The sequence below is a fragment of the Accipiter gentilis genome, chromosome 19, assembly GCF_929443795.1.
Source record: "Accipiter gentilis chromosome 19, bAccGen1.1, whole genome shotgun sequence".
NCBI lineage: Eukaryota > Metazoa > Chordata > Aves > Accipitriformes > Accipitridae > Astur > Astur gentilis.
Genome location: NC_064898.1, coordinates 5,943,116 through 5,962,999, shown reverse-complemented (window position 1 = coordinate 5,962,999; position 19,884 = coordinate 5,943,116). Strand labels below are relative to the sequence as shown.

The 19,884-nt window shown below is 37.2% G+C and overlaps 1 protein-coding gene across 1 annotated transcript in view; it reads left to right on the top strand.

The window, feature by feature from the left end:
- WASF3 (WASP family member 3) overlaps nt 1-19,884 on the top strand; it is a 74,540-nt gene that overhangs the window by 45,024 nt on the left and 9,632 nt on the right. Inside the window, exons 3-6 of the mRNA XM_049823323.1 lie at nt 2,976-3,118; nt 10,244-10,378; nt 13,652-13,805; nt 15,860-15,977. Of these exons, the coding sequence (XP_049679280.1) occupies nt 2,986-3,118; nt 10,244-10,378; nt 13,652-13,805; nt 15,860-15,977 (540 nt within the window). The 5' untranslated portion in view covers nt 2,976-2,985. The remainder of the gene's footprint in view (nt 1-2,975; nt 3,119-10,243; nt 10,379-13,651; nt 13,806-15,859; nt 15,978-19,884) is intronic.

Sequence of the window (19,884 nt, the reverse complement as noted above, 5' to 3'; positions counted from 1 at the left end):
TCTCATGATTTGTCTTTTAAGAAAGATTTAAGTTCATCTAACTTGAGTTGTGTGTGGTGAAAGTGTGGTAGTGCCTTAGTAGCAAGAACACATAGTGATAAGAGCCTTTTTACTTATTAATGGGTTAGTAGCTGAATAGGTCTGTAAGCATTTGATTCAGGTAATTGAAGGCTTTAAATTAGCAGAAACTTATAATCGTAATCGCAAGCCTCTTTCTTTTTTTCTTCCCCTCTGATCAGGAGCAGTTAATGCATTGCTTAATCTGTTGCATATATTTATTCATCAGTGTTCAGTTTGACTTTTGGAATTAAACTTCACATTGAAATGAGGTGGATACGTAATAATTTAAATAATGCATTAAAAAATGAAAGTTGTTTTCCTTTCCCCCCCACCCTCAGCACTACTGTGTTTTAGCCTGCTCTTTAAAGAAATGGGATGTCCTGAGTTGGTCTGTCTCTCCCCTGCTAGCTCTTGAACGCATTGGACCCATTCATAAAGAATTGATGAGAAAATGAAACCGCAGTTGTATGTTTTCTTCAAATGAGCTTTTATAGGCAAGGACGAACATGATGTGGAGAAGGGACTTAAATTAGTGCTCCTGGTGAAAGACATTTTGATTATGTTTGGTGCGGTAGGTGTTTCAGGAGGTAGCAGGTGATGAGCTGGGCAGCGTGCGGCCGGCTTCTGACTTCCCAGTGTGTTGTGTGGGGTGGTGGGGAAAAGTCAGGTAAACTGCAAAAGGTAAGAGGGGGGCCAGCTCCTTGAATGCTAGACAGAAAGCCATGGGAAACTAGGCTCTATTCTCCTGGACTTCTGGTCTTTTCGTATAAGAATTTATGTAAGAAGGGTTAAAAAAATGAAATCTTGAGTATGAACTTGTATAGCAAAGCATATTCCCAGTAATTCTTGTAAAGCAACCAAACCAGCCCCCACAAGCCCCCAAACCAGTAATACGGTTGCCTTGTTCATCAGAGTGTTTTACTGATGAATTGCCTGTAAAAATTAGTTCCCAGGAAAGACAATTTTGATATGTCTAACCACCCACCAGTATTTCAGGAATTCTGTTGTCATAGTTGTGGGGAATCTTTATGCCTTTAGTTTGTATGGCAGTGTTAACGTTAGAGGAGAACAAAAATTGTAGCTTGTGTGTTGGAGTAATACTAAGATTTGGAAATGGCTGCTTTAGCACTGATTTATGCTCCTGTTAATTGACTTCTTACTAATTACACTTATGAACATTTTACTGCATAGTGAAACAATTCCTCATAATGACTTTTATTTCATTGTTGCAATGTGCAAGCCTGTTTGCAGCGTGATGTTGTTAGATGTTGCTCTTCAATAACTGTGAATTTCCAGTTTTTACCTATTTTTGATCAAGTTCAGGAAACTGACTGCTTTGAATATTAAGTAATATTTTAAAATGCATCTGTTTATAGAGGAATATGAAACCAGAACAGAAACAAGAAGCTTTTTGATCTAATATAAAAATTGTTCCTCTCATCTCTGATGTATTGTTTAAAAATTAGCAAACTTAGTTGGCCTTCAATTCTGACATATTTGAATAACTGTCTCATATTAAGAAACATATGAAATATAATTCAAGACTACTGCTTAGAAGTCATGATTCTGTTTCTTCCTGGCCTGTTCTGAAATAATCTTACAGATAAATAATTTGCTATTTGCTAATTACTTAACAGTTGTCAGTTTTGTAGAAATGATGTTGAGAAGAAAATATTTTAAATCTTCAGAGGGGGTCTTAATTACAAAAATTATTATGCAACATTTGAAAAGCAAAAAGGTATTTCAATCACTAATGTGATTTTAATTAGAGAAATTCAAGGGTTACTTTAATTGCTGTAGTGCAATAAAAAAGAAATTTTCAGTTAAGTCTTTTCCAAAAGAACTTAATGTCCTTGGTAACACTAACTTCTCATACCAGAAAATTTTGGTGCCACATGGTCTTTAATCAGAATATTATTCAGAAGTAGTGCATGGACATTGAATAATCAGCGTTAAAAGGTAATCATAAAATTATAATTGTGTTAATGCCATTTTAAATAAAACTGCTTAAGAACTTCTAAAATTATATGGTCTTATTTCCCTTTTGTGGGAATTCTGTCCCACTTGGGCATCCTTGCTCTCAAAGCTTCTCCCTGCAGGATAGTGTTTTCTGTGCCCTTTTGCGACGCTTTGAGATCTCTTTTTGTATTTGTTTTCCCCATCCTAGTTTCTTTTATTTTTCCAAGACAACCAGTTCTGACAACCTTTTTGTTTTCTCAGATAAATGTCTTCCCACATCTGGCGCGTTCCCAGAATCTGTTCAATAAGTGCTCTTACCTCATTCAGATTGTCATTCAGCACCACCTGTGGAAAACCACCTTCTTCCTCACGTTGCAGCTTCTTCCTTATTCTCACCCAGCCTGTTGCGGAGGCCCTTTCCCTTATCTGTCAGATGAGTTTATCATTTTGACTGAAAACTGTCAGAGCGAGGGTAGGTCAGTGTCTGGTGTAGTCGGGGGGCTGTAACGCGTGGACAGTCTGTCGGTGGCCTGCTTGCCAAGGCAGCAAGCCAGCTTGCTCCAGACAGCGAACTCTCCTGCCACTCCTGTGGGGACTGCCAGTTTTTTTATAAATGCAAATGTGCACTTTAGTCCAGTGATTCTGGTACTGTAGCACGAGTCTTTGTATACAGTAAATCTTACACCACATCTAAGACAAAAGGTGTGCGTTATTTACGTGGATTGTATTCTCTATGCTTGTCTGCGGTGCTCTTGTCATGTTCTGGCTTGGGTGCGTGACTCCAGTGCCTCGGTAGGAATTGTACAGTATCTCATGGCTGGAATGCTGGAGCAACTCATTTAAAAGAAGAAAGGTGAAGTACATTTTGTAGAAAAAGCTGAACGTGTGCTATACAGATTCATAGCTCTTAATTTCATTTTTGTAAATATAATACATATTTTTTCTCTAAATTCCAGGTTGTGAGCCATGCCTTTGGTGAAAAGGAACATTGAACCACGGCATCTCTGCCGAGGAGCACTGCCAGAGGGAATTACTAGTGAACTGGAATGTGTAACGAATAGCACCCTTGCTGCTATCATACGCCAGCTAAGCAGCTTAAGTAAGTATCTGTAACTTCCTGCAAGTGTTTGATTCCTGATGAAAAACTGAATAAATGAAAAGCTGTAAGATGGCTTGTTTTAAATAGCAAAACTATGATACAGGGCATTGCCACTTACGTAATATAATAATATAATGCTACTCCAGTGCTTTTATGCTCTTCTGTATTTTGAAGTTTATACAAGGAGAGCCTCTCTAAGATTTACAAGTGTACAAAAAAAACCCGCAAAAAACAAACCCCCAAAGAACAATCAAAAAACTATGGCATAGAAACCCAGGAATTTTTCTAAGGTGAGAGAAATCGGTGCAAGAAACAAGACTAGCAGTTGAGTTATTATTGGTGTTCAGTTGTACAAGGTGAAGCCAGCAAACTCTTCTGCCTCCTGGCATCAAATTACACATTTGACTGCAATTTCAGTTCATCGTAATGTGCTAATATTTCTTAAGCCTTTTCTTCATATATGTGCGTGATCAATTCATATGAGTGAAATTAAGCAATGAAAATAAGCATTCAAAAGAATGGCATTCACTGACCAAACCTCTAGGCTACTGTTGAGGCAAGCTAGAGTCAGCTCCGTAAAGAGTAGCCTACACAGTACACCTGTGAGTTGACACAACTAGCAGCTCTGGAAGCATGCCTGGAGTGCTTGCAAGAAGAATAATATTTCTTAATGAATGAGAAAAGAGATTTCTTCAGAGTGTTTAACAATCAGCAGCTGTTGTTTGTGCTGCTAACTCTGGTCCTAGAAAAGAAATTATCGTTTCATCAGTTTCTTCACTTTGTAAATGGAAGTAGTTTAAGGATGTAAGAAAGTCCATATGGAGTTTAGACTATGGGTCCCACTAAATCCGGTGTTCAATTTGTGATGAAAGGAAATATGCATAGGGAAAGAGTAAAAGAAACACAGCATGTTACCCTTTCCAGCAGTCAGTGATTTGGGGATTTTCTGAGCTGGAGGTCCATCTGAGTCATCCCAAGTAATAAACATTTGTAAACCTATCGTGTGGAATTGCTTAGATGTGTTCAAACAGGGATTGCACTTTTTTCTTGCCCAATAACCTGTGGCAGAATGTCTCACAATAGAAGTTGATCTGTTTTTTGATACCTTCTGGTTCTTGAGTTATGAAAAATAATGGAAGGTGATTTCATCTTATGCATTTCTGTAATCATCTGTGATTTTATTAAGTCTTTATCGTGTTCTCCTCGTGATATCTTTTCCAGGTTGGAGTGTCCTGATCTGCTAGTACTCTTTTTGGATAGAAACTGTTTTGTATTTCTGACTGTTGTTACTTCTGCTTTAGATATATAAGTTTGAGTATGTTGGGTTTTTTCAGGTGGAGTGTTTTGATTATTGTCTGAAGTCCTCAAAAGATTTTTTCCTGGTTTATCATTAGTTCCCTAAGAATTTAGAGAATTTTGATTGCCGCTAAACTTTGAGCTGATATTTTTAGAGAATTTTCCAAGTGATTCTCTGATCTTTCTTGAAGAGTAGCTGCTGATTTAGTGTCTAATGTTATTTATAGTTAATTTGTGTTTGTATTGTCATTGAGTTTCATCTACTGTTTTATCAGGCAGTTGCTCAGTATTGACATCCTTAAGTTTCAGAAAATTGAGAAGAATGACTAATGTCCTAATTACATTCAAGGATATCTGATAAGGTGTCATTTTGGTATTGTACAATGATTGCCAAAGTGTGGATAATACACTTTTCGCTTGTCTGACTTGCTAGGAATGTGTAGCTTCCAGTTCTCCAGATCTGGTTTCGTGGCTAATCTGCCTGTTACGTTGCATATTCAGATCCTCTTAGGATTGTTGCTGAGGAGCTGGCCACTTACACAATCCATGTCCTGCAATTTTCCCTTAGCAGATTTCTTGGGTCATCAGAAGTCTCCGTAGACAGCCCTAAAGTACTTTATTAGTGTCAAGTTAAAGATCTATGCAAATAAATGATGTATCCATTGTTTTAACAGATGAATACATGGTATTTAGTAAGTGAAATGTACCACGAGGCTTGTCCACAGTCTAAAATCTGTCAAGTTTGCAGAGGGATTTTTCTGCAGACAGCATTTGTTTTGCCTGTGTTTCAAGCCAACTGGGAGCGAGGAAATGATCATAGAAAAATGCTGTGCTGGAGCTAATGTAGTATGTCCTGCTGACAGCATCAGAGCTCGTTGGTGTTCCCACAGCTTGAAGCGTAGAGAGAGCAAGTACAGGTCTATCTTGCAAGTCACACTGTTTTCTAATGTTGCACTGTGAGTTCAGTGTGGATTTTAAAAACTGCCAGATCTGTGCTGTTGCGTACAAATTTGGCTAGCTTCTGCCTCTGCTCTTTTCAGGAGACATGAACAAGTTCCTATGCAAAGGGAATGTGCTCTCAGTGAAGCTTTTTTTCCTATTATGTCTTCAAATTCGGGTTTGTTTGCAGCCAGCTGGCTTAGAGCACAGGCAGAGCAAGCAGCGTTCTGTGTGAAACTGTGCACTTTTATGTAAGGCAACAGCTTGACTAAGGGATTCACCTCCACTTGGGAGGAGAGAATCTACCTGGGGGGGGACTGGGAGCATTTGCAGCCTGTACCTTTAAGTATCGTGATGCTATACCCTAGTAAACAGAGTCATGGAGCAAAGGCTTTGAAAAAAGCTTCCACAAAATACTCCCTTACTTTTGGCAGTGAAGTTTGGTCTGATGGCTGTAGGACTCCAGCCAGTGAAGAAAGCTGCTTTCTGCAACAGGATCCATTGCACCATGGTTTTGTTCCTGTGTTTTGCATATCTGTATATATGAGGAAGAAATAATAAATTACATCTGATTTGTCGTTGAAGACTAAGTATTAAAAACTGTGTATGTACTCCTTTATTGAGCTTTTCTTAATTAGATTTCACTGTGTACATTAACATACTCATTGTGTTTCAAGTTGCATTATCGCTTCTTATCTTCTTTCTTTTCCTTTCTGTCAGTCTTAAAATATTTTGTATTTTTGTATCTTTGGCTTCTCCATTCATTCAGATACTACCTGTCAGGCTGAAATCTTGTTTCTACACGGGTGTAAACCATCTATACATGGGTACAGAGCTACTTTCTTTGACCCATACACAAGTGATATCAAATGTTTTTTGCTGTACAACTACAAATGGAGGAAGTATGATCTGTGGGGACTTGGAATACTTTTCCTTTCATGCAGAGGGCAATGTCCACCAACTTGCCTCCTAGTATTTTCTTGGGTAGATTGGCCATTGGCTCAGATTTACTAGTTTGCATGCAGGCCTGAGCATACTGCATCCAGCTTTGTGTGACTCTGCTCTCTACCACTGCTAAATCAGGTTGAGTTGGGAAGTTAGCTTTTTTTGGCATTAGGTATCACGCTGGAGGTACTATGAGGAAGCAGATAAGAATCAAGATCTGGTCAGCAACAGCCCACCACTTTTGCTTTTGCTTTTTTTTTTTTTTTTTTAAAGGAAGAGGGGTGGGGGTAAGCATGACTCTAATGCTAATTAATCCAGTTACAAATGGATGGGTGGAATCACTGTCTTCCGCTTCGTGTTGTAATAAAATGGTCATGTCCTGGGTGAATTCCAGTTTACAAAATACCAGCTAATTGTGGGATGTTTCAGTCCTTACCTAGGACCCTGAGTGCAGTGCTGGATCCCTGTGGGGCAGCCCTAATGTCATCTTTCTTCCAGTGTCTTGTAGCACTGATACCTGAATCCAGGTGATGACATTGCTCTACCTTTCCTCTTAGATAATGCATGTTTATGGTGTGAAAAATTATAACCCTTTTAATGCGCTGTAAATCTTTCTATTAACTTGAATGTGTTCTTCCATGTACTTGTGCTATGGAACAAGGAATTCAAAGGAAAGCTGTACTTCTTAAACGCAAATATGTGAAAGGAAACTAGCCGAAGTAGTAAACACTGTTGTGTTTTCTGGTCTTCAGGCAAGCCTGCACCATTGTTGAATTCCTCTCCTGTTAGAGTGCTGAGCATTTTGACTGCTGACAAAAGATACCTTTGGGGCAATGTATTCAATGTGTTAATGCATACCTTTTTATGCAGTATGTGAAAATCAGCTGTAGTTAATTCAGGTGGTGTCTAGTCTCTGCTAGAAATGTTATAAACTGATGTGGCAAGATGATGTTTTGTGTAATTATTGTAGAACTTGGGTAGAGGTATTTCAATTACTTATGAAATGCTGATCTCCAGAAATGTCTCACAATGCTTGGAAATTTATTTTGTGAGTAATCAAATAATACAGCTCTATGAAGATGACCTGTGGAAGGGCTGGAAAGAGGCACTTTTGTGAATTGATATTAAAACCTGTTGAGAGCGGGGATTTGGTGAGGTAGTATCATGACTAAATTTCCTTTCAACTACTTCTGTGGTTGGAGGGAAAGGTAGAAGGAATGACTGCATTATTTCTTTGGTGTTTTTTTAAAATTAATATTTAGGTTGCCTGTATGTTGCGATCACATCATGTTTTTAAATGACTGCCTTAATGGTACCAAAATCAGCTCTTAAGTTGAAAGGTACATGCTTGTAACTTCAGATAGTTTTTTCTGCTTGTTTTTTGTGTTGTAAAAAACTAATATAAAAGATGGTAACATAGAAAACATTAAAGTAGTATTACTTTATTTCTAAAACTTTTACTACATCATGTTAATCAGAGCAGCGTGTTCCAATATTGCTTTACCGTGTCACTGTTTTTACTGACAGGAGATTGACAACCTGTCTTTTACTTGTTTTAGAGTAGCAAGTATTTAAAATAAAAAAAAAAAAAAAAAATTAAAAAAAGGCTGAATTTAGTATTAAAAGTAGTATGTTCCAACAGATCAACTTTATGACTTATTTTGCTTCCTGAAAGATAACTGACGAGCACTTGTCTGCTTGACTTCTCCAGGGGTGATGTGTTTAATCCTAGAATGTGGCAGTCTTCCCTCAGCAGGCTGATTTCAATATATTAACATAAACTAACAGCTGTTAAAATCTACTGATGTTTTGAGTTCTGAATACTGGTAGCTGAAGAATCTAATACCTGCTTTATTTAGCTCAAGAGTTGAAAAGCTTATTTGTTCCATAGCTTGGAATAACCTCTTCATTTGCAGCAACTAAATCAAATGGGGTTTATAGCTGAATCTCAGCACTTGGAGAACACTTTCAGTGTGAAGGTGGTTGAACGCTGGCATGGGTTGCCCGGAGAAGTTGTGGAGCCTCCATCCTTGGAAGTATTCAGAATCCATCTGGACACAGTCCTGGGCAACCTGCTCACTCTGACCGTGCTTTGAGCAGGGAGTTGAACCAGATGATTTTCAACCTCAGCTATTCTGTGGTTGTGGGACTTCTGTTCTGGAGGGGGAGGAGATTAGGAGGGGTAGGCAGCACACCTTGCCCATCCACTTTCCACATATGTATGAAGCAGAGCTTGGATACACCAAAATATCTAATGTTTTGGGCTAACTGTTGGCTGATCTTATGTTTAGTGAAGAAATCTGTTCCTGGTCAAGTCCTCCACTCAAAGCAAGGCAGTCAAAATAATTTTTTTTCATTTGTAATCACAAACACTGCTTTCAGATACTGTTTTAGTGGTGGTGGTGGTGGTATTCTCTTCCCCTAACTAAATGATCCAAGAAAGGAACAGATCCTGTTGGCTTTGTAAGTCTGGCTATTTTTTACTTCGAATTATGGTCTCCAGGTGTTCACAGGATGGCATCTTCACTGAAATGTTCTGTAACTTTGTAACTTATGTCTGTACTTTTCTTTGTAAAATATTAAGGTTGGTTATAGGACCCAACTTAAAATGTCAACAATTGCTCTTCTTTTGGACGTCACTGTCATTTAGGTGGTTAATACATATTCCATATTGTTCCAACTATTAGACAAAGTTTCACTTTCCCCCTCCTCTCCACTTCTACTCTGCAGAGTCATATTGATACAGGTCATAACAAAAAGAGTTTAATTCAGAACTAGGGTTTTAAAATTTTTTTTTTTTTTGTTTAAAAAGTATGGTTAAATGCAGAAAGCAGGATTTTGCTTTTCGCATGGAGAACTGATGGAGTGTGGATGTCTTGGGAGGGGTGTTGGCTGCAGAATTTGTGGAGGGGGAGATTTTAAATGAAGCAGCAGCATCTGGGCAGGAGGGATGGCGACAGAAGTAGGTGTGGCACTGTCAGTTGAGTGAGCAGGAGCAATGAATTTGGGTGGAATCTGAAATTTGTAGGGGAAGCTCTGGGGCAGAAGAAGTGTTAAATCAGGGATTCTGATTCCGAGTGGCTGAGAGGTTCGGACTGGGGCAGAGTGTCAAATGCCTAGTACTTTGGGAAGTCTAGGAAAGGAACAGGCGTGCACAAGGATTTGTGGACCAAGAGAGGATTTGGTTTATTATGTGGCACTCCTGTCCACTGTAGCACTTTTAGGGTAGGGCCTGAGGCTACAGATCTGAACTGGACTGTCCATTCTCGTAGTGATTGAGAAAATGCAGCAGCTGAAAGGGAGGCTGAAAAGTGTGTAGGCTTCTCTTTTGTGCTATAGGAAGTCCCGACTGGCCATGGGTAAATGTGGTCAGTGCTGTCTTCATCTCTCAAGTGACTCCAGTGACAGCAACGTATATACAGTGAGCATTTGTAGAGGTAAGTGGGCTGCCTTGCATGAGGATCCTGGTTTTTATCTGCTTCACTTTGCCTTCATTTTTAAGTTGGCTTGTGCTCATGCTTGTAATTAAATCTTAATGACTATGGGTTGCAAGATTTTAGATTTCAGAATTTACTTCAGAAGCTTTTATGGACAGCAGTAACTTTGATGGGACTTTATTTTCATCAGAGGCAGGCTTTAATGATCAGTTGTGCGTCAGTTGGCAGTAGTTCAGCTACATAAGGATTAAAATTTGAAAGTCTTCCTGTTTTTTAAGTAGAATACTAACCAGGATGTCCAGGAAAACAGACTACAGGTGCTATTTATGATATATTTGGGGATTTTTGTACAAATCTGTTGCCCAGAGTTTTGCTGAGTGACAAATTGCACTGTTGTAATCCTACAGCTACTGTGTTTTATTATAACTTCGTGATATTGAAGCCATTTGTCTTGTGTTTTTTTTTAAGCCTTTAGCAAAGGGATTTCCCTGTCTATTTTCTTACACAGGCAAACATGCTGAAGACATATTTGGCGAATTGTTTAATGAGGCCAACAGCTTCTACATCAGAGCAAATTCCCTTCAAGACAGAATTGATCGCCTTGCTGTCAAAGTTACCCAGCTGGATTCAACAGTAGAAGAGGGTAGGTAATTGCATGAAAGCATTGAGCCAGAAGTGATGTTGAGACCACAGTATTTAATTACACAACAGTCTCTGTCTTATCAAAGTAATCCTGAACTGATACTTCATCTTGTTTTCTCAGTAAGGAAAGCTGGGAAGAATCATGTTAGCAGAGCGAGAAAAAATATTCTCGAGTCGTATAACTGTCTTGATTTTTGACTTAGTGTTACTTCAAGAAGCCCTTGTAGTAATGGGGTCATTAAGCTGCCTTTTTCACAGGGAAAACTTGTAGTTTGTGAGTGTAATAAATCAGAAGTGAATAAATCTAGCCCTTGCTGGAAATAAGTCAGAATATCGGAAGACATTTGAGATGGTAGATCTATTTATTTCAGGGTGGGGTGGTCACAAACTGTGTTAGTAGTGTCTGTTCTGTAGTCAACTAAGATCTTATACTCTTTACCTAAATGAGGCACTGTGTGTTTCCATCAACTAGGTGAAATTCTCTAGGGGCTTCTAGTCTAGAAACAGCATTTCCTTTAAAATGCTCTTACGTACTCACTTGCTTACGTGTTCGGTCATTCACTTCATAAATACATAGTCAAACCAAAGGTTTTAAGTAACATCATTACATTGTTCAAAAGTGCTTATTTGGGTAAGTAAAACATGTTTCTCTGTCTGGCTCTAAAAGCTGTAATGTGCATGTTTGCTTCCATGTTCATTTACGTGTCTGAGCCAGCCACTGCATGTATGCCCTGTTTAGATGATTCCTGACATCTAATAAAATGTAAAAGCTTGTTACATCAAGACAGTAGTGTAATATTTACTCAGTAGTAGTTAATGCTACTTGTGATATGTTTAATAGTACTGTTTATATGGTTTATATATATCATGTAATATTTATATTTGCATAGTTTATGTATTACATTTAATACTACTATTTATGCCAATATTAAATGTTACTGTTGATATCTAATAGTGTAATCTTTAGGCTTCTGTTTTTAGCTTGTTACTGTCTGAAAGTTATTACATGTCTGATTTTCTTCTGGTTTTGGAACATGTTAACTGGTAAAGTATCACAGTTGATACTAGCACCTTTTTATGTCTTAGATGTCAAGAGCTATATGGGAACATTAAGCTATTATGGGGGCACTGTTCAGCCTTGGTTTTGAGGCATGTTGTGGTGGTAATATGAGCAAACTAGATAATATTCATATGCTGTACTTGCTCCGTGTTGAGGTGGATCATGTCAGTCTTCATGACTTTCAAGTCCCAACATTTTTGGAAGCGCAGTCCTCATCAGAGGTTGTTTTTGCTTTTTTCTTTTTTTAATGTCTAATTTGTATTATGCAATACCTTCTGGCTAGTTTCCAGAGTTTGGAGAGTAATTAAAAGCAGCCTATTGGAAGGGGAAACTAGTGTATGGACTGAGAATTTAATCAGATTTTATTTTAAATTGACAGCAGTTACTACTCTTGCACTGCTAATCGTCTTTCACATTAAGAAGCTATATATACAAACTGCTGTCACTTTAGTGTCAGTAGGAAATTTTATTAGCTATTTCACTGTAGAAGTTGAAGTCTATAATAATTCATTGTACTGTTATTAATGGTCAGTATATTTCTGGGTAGTTTTAATTGCATCTGTGATTTCTTACGTTCTTAGGTATAACTAATATATAGTGTATCTATAAAAATATTTTATATATATAACTAATACTACAGTTGAAAAAAACATTTTAAAATAATAGGTTTTGATAGCACATAAATAGTTTACATTAAAAAGCTCCAGAAAAATGGGACTTTTGCTCTTTTGGATGTTACATTCTTGTTTGAAGGAAGATAATTCAGAGATATACATCTGAAAAAACTGCCTGAAATACCTTACTGATTTACTCACAGGCAGTTTAAATAGAAAGTAGTTTCTCAAAAATGATGTTTTGATGCTTCAGATGACATGGATGGGGAAATGACAATTTGGAATGAAATATTCTGTTTCTAATTTTTTTTGCTATTTTAAAAGCTACGGAAGAATCTAAGTGGTCTTGGAGTGAGAGGCAAGACCTCAGCACAGATAACAAAAATAGTTGGGTAGAGAAGTCTGAGTGGGGTTTGTTGTCCATCGTGACAAAGGATAACAGTGTACCTTACAGGGTCTGTATCAAACTTCATGCTTTTCTGGTTTTGCAGGTCATCAATATACTACATTTTTGCCTCGTGCTGTTCAGTTACCATGTGAAGTTCTCTCAGTTTGTTCTCAAGACTCAATAACTTAGATGAACGGGCAAAAAAGTTAGATGAAATGTCAATGGGAATAAAAAGAAAACAAGCCAGTGCATTTTGTTTGCCCTCCTCCTACAGCTTCCACTGTTGTAAAACAGTTGGATCAATTCAAGAAATGGTTATGTCATTGTAGACAAGCCAGTGAAGTCTTCAGTGCTCTGTTCAACTGCAGTCAAAAACCTGTATTTCAGACTGTCTAAGAATAGAAGATAATGTGGAGAGCTTACTGCCATCTTTAAATTGTGATTGGCATTATCTGGATCTTTTTAGCAATGGTCATCTCAGGAAAATGTATATTAAGAGTGAAAGAAAGTCCTGCTAAAAGTGACAGGAACAATTAAAAGCAACTTAAATCTTTCATTTAAAAAGAATGAATGAAGAGGCTAGTATTGTTTCCCTCAGAATTGTGTATGTGAAAAGATAAAAATGGCAGTACATTACTGGACTGTATAAAGAAGGTAAGTATTTCTCTTGATGGAGAGATGAGGAAAACTGAAGATCAAGGGATGCTCGACTCAAGGATTTAAAAAATGTGAAACTCTCTCTTGCAGGAGGTTGTGGAGGCCATAATTTAATTAAACTTAGAATGTGGTTGAATGTGTATGGATACCACATGTAACTGTTACACATGCTGTGTCAGAGGAATACCAGACCTTGTGTTTCAGGCTTGAAGCCAGTCTTTCTGCTGTTATAAGTCCAGCTTAAACCTCAAATAAGGGGAAATCATTGGACATCTGCATGTGACAAGATTCTTGTATCATCTTCCAAGACACAGTCCATGGTCCCATTACTTTAAGTGAGGTTCTGGACCCAGTGGGACTTAAATCTGATTTATTATGGTAATTCTTATATGCCTTTGTGATTAAATATCACGATTATCCACTAAAGAAAAATCTTTCGGTTTTCCTTCTATATTTTGCTGGAAGTATTTTAAATAGCTAGTGTAAAATGGACTTAATGTTTATCTGCTTATGTTAATTTCAGGCCTGTGATAAATGTATTTTTGTTTCTAACAGTATCGTTACAGGATATCAACATGAAAAAAGCATTCAAGAGCTCAACAATTCAAGATCAGCAGGTAGTTTCAAAGAACAGCATTCCTAACCCAGTGGCTGATATTTATAATCAGAGTGACAAACCACCACCTCTGAATATCCTTTCACCTTATAGGTATGGAAATATTGTTTATGTTCTCTTACTTTGCCCTTTATCTCCTAGTTGTAAGCAGAGAATAATTACAGCAGAAGGGAGAAGCTGTATTGGTTATTGAGATCTGTTTTTTCAGGGACTTCCTTGTTCATGGAAACAAAAATTGCTACTATCACACTTCAAATCATAAGTTGTTCCTGACAAAAACCATCATATTTCAGCATAAGTGTTACATGGCAGCACAGGATCAAAGAGCAAGGGCCATTGATTATGTAAAGAGTGAAAAGAAAATTAAAGATATAGTACATTGTTTGCTTTGGTTCATTTATCCAGAAAGCTGGATTTGTTGCTTTTGCCTTCCCTGTATTCTCCCTCTTCCCCCCAACATATACACATGTGTGCCCGCACACAGTCTTTACCTTTTCCTGGTTACTCATTGGTGAATAAAAGAGCAGCAAGCAGGACTTTGTTTCCTGTTTTCTTTTTCCTGTTTCCTTTTAAGTTTATTGTTGTTCATAAAATGAGTATAACTTGTCTGTCAGAAGGGTTGTGAACAATATGCTTCTACTGTGTCCTTCAACTTTTGAGAGGTACTAGGTTGAGTTCCTGCTTTACATAGTTGTCTCACAATCTGCAGTAAATAATTTGAAGGGGTTTTTTAGGAATGACATAGCAGAGCATTTGCCGTGTATTTAATTTTTGAGAGCTTTTACTTGGAAGGTAAAATTGTTAGATTTATAGCTGAAGGACATGTTTTTGTCTGTAGCAGTGGCAAATGGTGGCGGTTTTTTATAGGCATCCAGTTAGCAAGAGTTGTTATCGATCAGCTGTGCTGCACAGCTATGTCCTAAAATGTGTTTGGATGACAGTGTCAGTGACCTGTTTTACTAGGGATACTTTAGTGAAACTTATTTAAATTATATTTCTTACCAAGTCTTTTACATCTGCTCAATTTAAATTATTTGTGTTTGCCTTGGACAAGACTTAAACTTCACATTGTAGTCTGACCAAAGCTGGAGGGGTGGAAAAGTGGCCCCAGTACCCCCTTCAGTAGGTTAGATGTTTGTAGTGAGGAGATCTAGTGCAGAAAAAGTAAGGGGTTTATGGCCGTATGACCAGACAGTATACAAGATCTGCTTTTTGTACCCTGCTGCATGGTTGTAAGGTTTCCGCGTGCTGGATCTCCATTGCTCTTGATCTTGCTGGTAGAAATTAGTACTCAGCTGCCATCAAAACTTGCCCGGGAAGAAGTGAGGACCCACAGCCAAAAGGGACTTTGAAGGACACCAGTTTAGCAAGCTTTATATGCTGTTTGGACCATGACAGCTGCCCTGCCATGAGACTCCCCCTACACCCATTGCTTTCCAGGAGCGTAGGATATTAGAAGATTCCCTATATCTAGACCAAACTGGGAATTAATAGCGTACCTTTTTTGTGGTTTCTTAGTCTGGGTGTCCCTGGCTCCCGCTGTCAATTGGAGCTGGCAAGCGCAGATCAGCTGTGTCTCAAACCCTCCTTGAATAGTTGCCACCCCTTTCCTAGCCCTTCCCCTAGTCAGAAGAGTCCCACCAAGAACAGCGACTGTCTTGTGCTTCCTGTCATAAGGGCGAAGGTACTCAGACCTACCTTGTTCCTCAGTTCAGATCTTAAGACCCATCTGGATTGAGCCAAATACTCCTTTTCCAGTTCTTTTGAGACAGTTGAGTTCTATTCTTATGCTCCTGTGTCCCCTGTGCATCCTGTCTTGGCACTGATCTTGCAGCACCAGTGAATTCCGTTCCTGTGAGCTGAGCGATGCCGGACCCTAGTCAGCTCCTGCTGAGCTCTGATGAGGCATAGCCTGGGAGTATGCCTCCCAAAAGGCTGTGGATTCCACACCTTTCCCCTGGAATTCTTGGCAGGAATCAAGCTGATCATAAGCTGTAACTACCAAGAGTGGCATGTAATGCACTTGGCATGCTGTCGTTCTATAATGCAAAAATAGATGAGGATTGGATGATCGTCGAAGGTGAGTTTTGTTGGTTTGAAAAATACTAATTCATATTTTCTTAGCTTTTCTTCTACTGTATTTCCAGGGATGATAAGAAAGATGGATTGAAGTTCTATACTGATCCTTCCTATTTTTTTGATCTTTGGAAAGAAAAAATGTTACAAGATACTGAAGATAAGCGAAAAGAAAAGAGGAGACAAAAGGTAAAAGCAGAAACATAATAGCAAACGTATGTATTGCAGTTTTGTGCACAGTTGTTCAGGCATAAAAATTGCTAGGCCATACTTAGTTTGTGTGCATGGAAACACTATTTCTTATATGTGGCTGTAGATTCAGTTGGTTCAGTTTTTATAGCTCATACTGTTTATTTTAAGAAGCTGGCAAACTGAATTTTAGGAGTACTGTAGTTATCTTCCAAGATACTTTCTTTAATCCTTTGCCAGTATCTGCTTATTAGTCCTCAGCAAAATGGCCCTGTTGTTCTTTGGAAAAAGACACTGTGATTTTGGCAGGGGGCAGGGGAATTTGAATTATGGTTTCCTTTATTTTCATAGTTCTTTATCCAGCAGTATCAACTCCTGTAGCAAAACATAACTTATCCAGAAATAAATATTTTGTTGTTTTTTTAATTCCTTGATAGTAACTCTTTACTTTTTCTACACCTGTTAGAAGTTAGTAAGGTGATAATACACAAAATTATCCTGCAGTTCAGCAACAAGAGAAGATTAATTTTAGGAGTAATATTCTTTTTTTCCTTTAAGTTTAAAACCAACAAAAAAGGCTTTTTCATAGAAAAGTGTCTTCAGTCCTTCTGGAATACCTTCAGCAGTTTGATCCAAGATGTGTATTCTGATGCAATCAAGATTTTCTTAATGGATTTTAGTTTTGAATGAAGAAATTAGTTGCTACTTCTGCAGCTTCTTTGCGGTCAATGTTTTTATCAAATCTGAGGGCTTTAAGATTTTTGCAGATTATACCGAAAAAAAAAAAGTTAAGGAGGAAAGTTTTAAGCAATGACTGCCTATCTTATCTGGCAGAAGATGCCCTTTTAGATGGGTTCAGTGAGAGATAAGGGATTTAAAATAAAAGTCCAAACAGGATGCACAGACTGCTCAGAGGAAATAGAAGGAAGCTACTTAGTTTTCAGTACATGTACACACAAACATACACATATATATCATACATATTAGCATATCTATATGTGTATATATAAGCAGGTATCATAATATATGAGCATATATACATGTATTATACATGTGTATATACATAATGTCCAATACATGAATATACCTGCTAACATGTATTTGGGTATATACATCATGTGTATGTATATGCAAATATATATGTTACCTGCTTAGAAATAAATTTGTAGGGCATGACTGGGAAGCTTTACTGTTCTGCTTTTATAAAATTTTATTAATTCCTTGTTCCTGTTGCTAGACAAAACTTTCTGAACGCAATATTTTTAGACAAAACATGAAGACTTGTTTTAACTAAAATATTTTGTGAATTCATGATTTTAAAAGTTTTGGAAGAAATAATTTGGGTCTTCCTGGTATAAGCCAAAAATGTTTTCTGTTTTGACAGGTATCTCAGTATGGAAATATTAAGTAGAGTTTAAAAAGCTGAGTAAATATTTTCAGTAGTAGTTACTGTCTAAAGCTAAGTATTGGAAAATATTCATTTGGTTATTTCTGTAATCGTATACAAATGTATATGCAAGGTTATAATCCTATTGTATTCTTAGTGTGGTAAGTCACAGAGCTGATTAAAAGACTGGAAATAGTTAAAGCAGCTTTCATTCTCTATTTTTTTTAAATTTCATTCAATATTTCTTTATGAAAAACATATAGGGATAATTGTACCCTTCAGGGTTTTTTCCTCCCACCATTTTCCCTTCAAATTTAGATCTTTTCACTAGAGAGAAGGATAAAAAGAAACTATCAACTGCTAATTTTTTCATTCTGATTTAATATTAAAAAGAAAAAAATACAAACGCTTTTTAAAAATATAACAACAATATTGCTTGGAAATTTTTGATAGATTTAGAGAGATTTTTACAAAACCGCTTTATGTATAAACTTGCTTTTAGACTGTATTTTAGGCAACACTTTTCACTTATTTCTATCCATGGTGTATTTTTGTAGATTTTAATTGTCTTATTACAGTCTATATACTCCAATCATGTTGGATTATAGCTATACATCACAGAAATACCCCCTGATAAATTCTACCTGAAGTGCTATTTGATTTGGTTAAATATATAACAGACCAACTGAGAAGAAAGCAGTATAGATTTGAGTTTGCATGATTATGTGTCACTTGGTGACAGGAAGAAATATGGTTTCCAGAAGCTGGTGTGTAAATGAGCTTTTTATCGTCTGGAATCTTTAGAGACCTGGAGAGTTTGGGTGAGATGTCTCACAGGCACCGTTCGTTCCACAGGTTGCTTAACAGACTGTCATTTTCTTTTGTTCTTGTCCTTATGACACCAGTGACTAGGGATGAATCCAGAGCCTCTATTAACAATTTTGTGGCTGAAGTTGTATTTTGAATCTACTAAGTGAGAATTCCTTACACAATTTATACTCTAGAGAAGCACAAAATATCAAAAACTGTGCAGGTGAAACAGATGTGTATTATTTGGCAAATTATAAATGAGACGTCCAAATGCACTCCTACTCAACTGACCAAATATAGCTGGTTTTTAACCTCAGTTTTTCAGGTGGTCAGTGAAGCCTGTGAGTACTCCTTGCACCAGAGAAATCAGTTTTCCAATATTATTTTGGTAGTTTGCCTTGATGCTTGAGCTGTTGCAGCAGAAGGTTTGTGAGGAGTTTCATTTTCCTGCCGAACTTCAAATATCATACTTACTGTTTCTGTGTTCAGGTTAACTGAAGAAATCTAACACAGGTTTTCTCTGATTTGGCTCTTTTGGGTGAACTTTTTCTCTGAAGAAAACTGTAATTTTAATCTGTGATGTAGTCTCTGGTTGTTTGGGGTTTTTTTCTGTCAAACTCTCAGTAGATCAGTGTCTTAAGAGTTCAATGCAATTAGTTTTGACTTGTGCGTATATCAGTAATATCCTTAATTGAATGACCATAGTGGACTAGTTGTTAATTATTGGTTAACCAAAGGAAATTTGTTCTACTTTACTTTTTATTGTTCCCCATGTTTTCTGAGGAATAATTAGTTCTTTAAATAAGTAGAAATCTTTACATTAGGAGGGCTTGCATTTCAAAAACTATTCTTAATGACATGTGAGTGATAGGATCTTGTAAATTTGTGAAGTCAAGAAAATACTCCAGGCTCATGCTTCCAGTTTTTTGAAAGTATTGCAAATACTTGCTGAAGCTACTTTCTGTTACTAGCTCTAATTCTTTATTAAGATGCTTGAAATATCATTTGCTAACTCTTGATGCAAATATCAAACTTAAAAGTAACATAACCCTGTTTGAGGACTCTAATATGTTTAAGTTTGCTGAAATCGCTTCCTGCCAACAGCTGAATGACGTACCTGTTTTCTGGCTTAACCTCCAGCATCCACTTGTCTGCCACGGCTTCTATTACACTTGGTTAAAGGAAGTAACTCTTCTTAAGTTTGCTTAACTTTCCTAAGATATTTCTAAATGTAGTTATTTTGAAAGGCTTCAGCTCCCCTAGAACTCTGTCATTGCCCTAGGTACTAAAACTAGAGCTATCACCATTGTTTGTCAAGGTAATGAAAGTATTATTGGAAGAACTTAAAACTACTCTATTAGAGGTGTATGTAGTTAGAGGTATATTTAGTTTTGTCAGCTGCTAGTAATTGGCCTGCCCCACTGTTTTGGAAGAAATTGAATGTTGTGGAGATGTATTTATGTAATATTTAATAAAAAAAAATCACTACCAGTAGGGTTTAATACTGTTCGAGTAAGAAGGGTTCCAGCATATTTAGCACACTTAGAGATTCTGGTCTGGAACAACCTATCCAACTGAAATCTGATTCAATAAAAACAAACTAAGCTTTGTGTTTATTTTATGTTGTTTATTTATACATGCATATGTAGCAACCTTTTTCATAAAAACCAGTCATCTCTTTAAAACCAAACTTTTAAATAGGTGATTATA